At 36.4% G+C, this 6485-nt stretch overlaps 1 protein-coding gene across 1 annotated transcript; it reads right to left on the bottom strand.

Annotated features, from left to right (window-relative positions):
* Positions 1 to 1105: 1105 nt before the first annotated feature.
* On the bottom strand, positions 1106 to 2047 carry LOC123245490 (olfactory receptor 2AP1-like). Its single transcript, XM_044674392.1, has one exon. The coding sequence runs from the start codon at positions 2045 to 2047 to the stop codon at positions 1106 to 1108; it is 942 nt and encodes a 313-aa protein (XP_044530327.1).
* Between the last annotated feature and the right edge of the window lie 4438 nt (positions 2048 to 6485).

Raw genomic sequence — 6485 nt, forward strand, 5'->3', positions numbered from 1 at the left:
ATATAATTGGCTACCTATTTTCTCTCTCTAAGGAAACCTTTCAGGACCTTCCCCTAAGTGGAAAGATTCCTAGACTTAAGGGTCAGGAAGGACTCAGTTTATATTGTGCTTATTTTCTGTGACCATGAAGAAGTCAGTCAACATCTTGAAGACTCAATTTCCTCATTCATAAAATGGTAACATGAATATCAACAAAAATTAATTCTTGGTCTTATTATGAGGCTCAATTTTCTAATTTCTTAAATAATGAAGAAGGTTGGACTTGAGGTTCTCTTACTTGACTGCCAACTCTCAAGCTATGATTCTGTTGAACACATTTGGAACTATGAACTATAGGGACAGGTCTGATTTTTATCCCATTTAATTGTCGGACAGAAATTCATGTCTCCTTATTTCCCCAAGAATACTAGAGTAAGAACTATCTTTTGTTCAGAAAATGTATAGTCTAATCAGGATTTATTGTTTCTAAAAGGAAATTGAAAATTTAAAACTTTCCTAAGGTTTTTCATAGTCAAATCAGGACATGAATTGACTCAATTAAGGGTTGACTTCAAAAGTGAAATAAACAGGATAACTCAGCATGCTATTTTTTTTTAAACCCTTACCTTCCGTCTTAGAGTCAATACTGTGTATTGGCTCCAAGGCAGAAGAGTGGCAAGGGTAGGCAATGGGGGGATCAAGTGACTTGCCCAGGGTCACACAGCTGGGAAGTGTCTGAGGCCAGATTTGAACCTAGGACCTCCCATCTCTAGGCCTGGCTCTCAAACCACTGAGCTACCCAGCTGCCCATGCTATTTTTTTTTTTAAATTTTAAACCCTTAACTTCTGTGTATTGACTTATAGGTGGAAGATTGATAAGGGTAGGCAATGGGGGTCAAGTGACTTGCCCAGGGTCACACAGCTGGGAAGTGTCTGAGGCCGGATTTGAACCTAGGACCTCCTGTCTCTAGGCCTGGCACTCAATCCACTGAGCTACCCAGCTGCCCCCTTGCCCATGCTATTTTTAACATGAAAAGTAATTTCTGCACATGCCACTTAAGAATATCTCTAGACTCACATCAACTTTCCTTTATGGTTTCTTTTATTGAAATGCCTAGAATTATTTTCATTTTATAGAGAAGAACTTTATCCTTCTGACCATGTCTTTGAAGGCTCGTTTCACTTGCTGATTCCTTAGGGTATAAATGAAAGGGTTCAACAAAGGAGCAACTGAGGTATTCAACACTGCTACTCCCTTATTAAAAGTTGCTGCTTCTTTCATAGAAGGGTTAACATACATGAAAATACAGCTGCCATAGGAGAGAGAGACAACAATCATGTGGGAAGAGCAGGTAGAAAAGGCCTTTTTCCTTTTCTGAGCAGAAGGGATCTTCATAATTGTCCCCATAATATAGACATAGGAGATAATTACTAGCACTAATGTGAAGAGAAGTGTCACCACAGCCAAGACAAACTCAGTCATCTCTATGATGCGTGTGTCTGCACAGGCCAACTGGAGCAATATGGTATAGTCACAACAGTAATGATTGATGACATTGGATGCACAGAATGGCAACATCGTGGTCATGATATGTGGCCCAATAACAACCATGAAGCCAGAGAACCAGGAGCTGAGGACGAGTTGCAGACAAAGCTTCTTGTTCATCATCATTGTATAATGCAAGGGCTTACAGATGGCAACATAGCGGTCATAGGACATGGCGGCCAAAAGATAAAACTCAGTTGCTCCTAACAAGATGGCAAAAAAGTATTGAGTAAAGCAACCAGCAAAGGAAATGGTCTTGTTCCCTGTTCCAATGTCCACTAGCATTTTGGGAACAAAGACAGTTGTAAAGGAAATTTCTAAGAAGGAGAAGTTCCGGAGGAAGAAATACATGGGAGTTTGGAGTTGAGAATCCAGTAGGGTGAGAATGATGATGGTCATATTTCCAGTAAAACTTAAAAGGTAAGTTAGTAGCAGAAAAATAAAAAGAGTAACTTGGATCTCAGGGTCATCTGTCAGTCCTACAAGGAAGAACTCTGTCACAGCTGTTTGGTTTCCCATCATCAGTATCTGCCAGATTTGAGGAAGAGAACAAGTGAGAGATGACAGAATGAAAGTATATAAACCAAAGCAAAAAGGAAAAAGCAAAAAAGGGAGAGAGGGAGGGAGAGAGGAAGCTTTTGTTAAGCACCAGTTATGTGCCAGGTATTCTGCTAAGTGCTTTACAGATATCATCTTATTTATTCTTCACAACCACTATGGGAGTTAGGTGGTTTCATTATCCCCATTTTCTAGTTGAAAACACTGAGGCAGACAGAGCTAAGGAACTTGTCTAGGGTAACATAACTAGTGTCTGGAATTGGCTTTCAATTTAAGTATTTCTGACTCTTGGGCCACACTCCTCCCTTCTTCCTCCTGTCCCCAGGTGGATGTAGTCAAAGGATCTAATCCCAGATGATAAAGTGTTAGTGAGTTGACAAGATGAACGTGAACACAGCTTTGCAATGGACAAGTAAAATATTGACCAAGTTTCTGCAGCCTTGTGTAAAGACTAAGCCATGGAAAACCAAGGATCTAATCACAGGAAAAGTGTTGATAATGAGATGTGAAATGAAGATGATTAGGGAAATTAATCCCTATATGCAGAGAAATATGTTCCTGGGATGAATCTGAAAGAAAACAACATCATAGGGTGAAGAATAAGAGAACTCCCTGAATCAAAGGGAGAGTCCTAAAGGAGGAACTTTAGAGAGGGAAGCCTCCTGGGGTGAGGCCAATATTTTTTTACTCTGACTGTAAAAATACATTATCATCCATCATCTGTGATCACATACTGTGAATACATCAAAGTATATGTGGGAAATGGGAGACCAACCACCCTCCTCTTCCAATAATAGCATTGCATAATACTATTAATAATGACTCCTATTAATAATTAAAAATAAAATGATAAACTGGCATTTTAAAAAATCTTTCATCTCTAGGCTTTGCTCTCAATGCAAAGAGCCACCTACTTGCCCTCATACACAGGACCTCTTCTACCATTTAATGGTTAAATGTGATTTAAATATATCATCTCATTTGAGCCTCGACAATTCAATGAATTAGCTTCTGTTTATGTCACCATCTTGTGAATGAAAAGACTGAGACTTCTAGATATTAAGTGACTTCCTCATGTAGAATAAATACTCAGTCCTTCCTGACCTCCAAGGCCAGCAGTTTATCCATTTGGGAGAAATTATGGAAAGATTTTTTTTTTAAACCCTTGTACTTTGGTGTATTGTCTCATAGGTGGAAGATTGGTAAGGGTGGGCAATGGGGGTCAAGTTGCTTGCCCAGGGTCACACAGCTGGGAAGTGGCTGAGACTGGGTTTGAACCTAGGACCTCCTGTCTCTAGGCCCGACTCTCACTCCACTGAGCTACCCAGCTGCCCCCAGGAAAGATTTTGAACTAAGGGGTAGCTACTCCTTTTTTTTATTTTTTTTTGCCATTCCTTCTTATATCACACTTGTCTCCAAATATACCCATCCTGTCTCTCCTACTAAATGATTCTTTCCTCATAACAAACATTAGAAATGAAAGAGAAAAAAAGTAGTTCAGCAAAGCCAACCCATACAGTGACTGTGTCAGGCAGTATACCCCATTGTCCATTCTCATGGTATTCTACATCCGTAGTGAATGTAGGAAGATACATTTTCTTAACTCTTTTTCCTAGGTCCATACTAATCTCTTTCTAAAGGTTTTTTTCTCTATCTCAGGCAACAATGAAAGGTCCAATAATATTTTAATATTATTAAATTAAAATATTTTTAAAATAAAAATATACGTTCTATTATGCATTTCCAAATCAAATTAGGAGGAATTCTAAAAGAATGAATGCGAAATGTATTTAAAAGTATTATGCATATATACTTAAATTAGAAATATATTTCCACTTGAAATATTAGAAACAAAAAATTAAAAGCATGTTTCTTAATATATTTCTATTAGGACAAAATTTATCACTAAAGATTTTCTTTTCCAAAAGAACTTAGGACTCATCCTTGAGAAATTTATCAATGAGCAATTTTCTTTTATATTCCAAAGGAAAAACTAGGTTAGTTATCTTAAATATAATAGACTTCCATGGATAATTTCCTATATATTTCTAAGTCATAGAAGAGTCTTTCTACATAGTTTTCATTAAATTAACCAGTTTCATTAATTAGCTTCAATATTAGCAAATGGATTGGATACCTACGTTCTGCTCAACTTTTTCCTCTGATGATACCAAACTAAATTGTAAGAATTTGCTTGTCATTAGTCCAGATTTTGGAATGGGGGGAGAGTATATACACATTCATGCATGCACACATGCTTCCAGTTGTTCTTGTGGTAAAACAGGAGCACCAAAAGTGATGGCAATATTGGAATGGCAGTTACCTCTGATGCTTTCAAACAATTCAAATTCTCATTTGGAGGCCCATCATTCATGTATTTAATAATTCTTATGCAGATAGGCCCAACATTGGCTTGAACTCTCAATTTCAAAAATAGACTTTTTTTTCCCAACCTAGAACTTCTTGACTGAGAAACCCTCATTCTCTACTTCAACCACCTCAGCAGTGACTTTCTCCTTCCCTTAAAAATGAATTTCTTAATCATTTAAGTGATATTCTCTAACTTTTCAAATTTTAAGAGAAAACAGACATATTTCTTAACTTTCATAATGAGTCATTTTAATTTATGGTCCACTAAAAATCTGTAATAATATAAGGATGACATTTTTATTTTCATTTTCTTAGGTAAATATTTGCCTGAAATAAAGCCCATTCTTAACCCATTGATAGTTATTTTAAAAGATAATTGAGTGTTTATTGTGTGACTTTAGGGTTTATCTTTTCTAGGTCTTCAGTAAAATTTCACTCTAGAAAATGGAGTTGAACTCCATGATCTCTAAAGTAGCTTCCTACTCTAAACCCATGATGGTAATGAAACTCTGACATTCTCTGAATCTGTCATAATTAAGTTTGAATTGATTTAGAAAAAAAATGGTCTGTTATTTTTTTAAAAGGCTTCTAATAGAAATCCAAGGCATTGGTTCTCAGACTTGTAATATTTGAATTTTTGAAATTGACATTACAATTAATTCCTCTTCTTTGTTGTGTTCTAAGAATCAAAATGCCTTTTCCTCTTTTTCAATAGTTGAAGAGAGGGAGAAGCAGACATTACATAATTGTTAAAGTTCATTCAAAGATGTCTATGGTTGTCATGCCAGCACTTAGGTGGCAAATTATAAAATTTCAGAGTTGTAGAACTTTTGGAAATGAAATCTCTAGAAAAATTCAGTATTATCAACAGGAAAAAGGTTTAAATTTTTAAAATTTAAATTGTTCATTAATTTTTGAAGTTATGAAATGGGAACAGGCACACCCAGTTCTTCATGTGTTCACCAAGAAGTAACTGGCATGATTTTATGATTAGCAGCAGGAAATAGGAGGGCAATTACACTTTATTTAAATTCAGAGCCTATAGGAACAAAAAGCTCAAAAGAATAGAAACCAGCCGTGGAAGAGGGAAAGAAGCTGACAGCATGAGAAGCAGGTAGAAATGGGAAGAAGCTGGAGAGGGGCAAGAGGAAGAGAGTTTCACTCCTACAGTCATGCATTAGAGTTGTGAACACTAGGCAGCTTGGACCACATGGGGAGTGAAGAGGGCTTAGAAGATAGGAGTTTGAGGTCCTATTTTTGTAGAGCTTCCAAAGGAAGAAATAGATCAACTCCATCTGTGCCACTTGGGATTAGTTCAATAACATATCCAAATTATCTCAAAGTTATTGGCAAAACTTCAAAGTTGTCATCCCAAAGCTACCAACTCATTTTTGATGTTTTACTGCTCCTTGCTGTGGAGCACTAAAATTTGTCTGGGATTTACAAATCATAGAACCAGAATCCTTGACACCAGTACCTAGATGACTTTCCCTGATTCAGCGTATATATTACCAGGATGGGAATTTTAGTTAATATATGATACAATTTGTAAAAAACATTCCTTTGATCTTTGAGATACTTTATATATGACTTCCAATTGCAATCTTTTATCCTCGGATTTACCCTTTATCCTGGATACATGCAAAATTACTTGCTATACTGACTAGAATTAGGGGGAGTGATCAGGAAGTTGAGAATAAGATGCAATTTCAATGCAATTTCAATGAGAATAAGATGCAAAATTCATAACCACAAAGACCAAGAAAAAGCAAATGCTTAGTTAGGTAGCTGGTTTAGTTATTGAATTTATCTTATCCAAATGATTCAAATGGTCCATATGCATCTATTTCTGCCTTTAAAAAGATTTTCACATATATCATGGTGCTCATGGGGCAAGCAGAATTCAGTCCATGGAAATATACTATATGATACAAGTTAAGGTTCTTAAGAGAATTCACAATGAAGTTTCAAATGATTAGGCTGATAAAATGATAGGCTCATAGGATTTAGAAGTGTGGTACCAAGTCTGAAA

Source organism: Gracilinanus agilis, chromosome 4 (assembly GCF_016433145.1).
Source record: "Gracilinanus agilis isolate LMUSP501 chromosome 4, AgileGrace, whole genome shotgun sequence".
NCBI classification, from domain to species: Eukaryota; Metazoa; Chordata; class Mammalia; order Didelphimorphia; family Didelphidae; genus Gracilinanus; species Gracilinanus agilis.

Coding starts and splice junctions, on each gene's coding strand:
- LOC123245490 (XM_044674392.1), bottom strand. CDS start 2,047: ATGATGGGAAACCAAACAGCTGTGACAGAGTTCTTCCTTGTAGGACTG.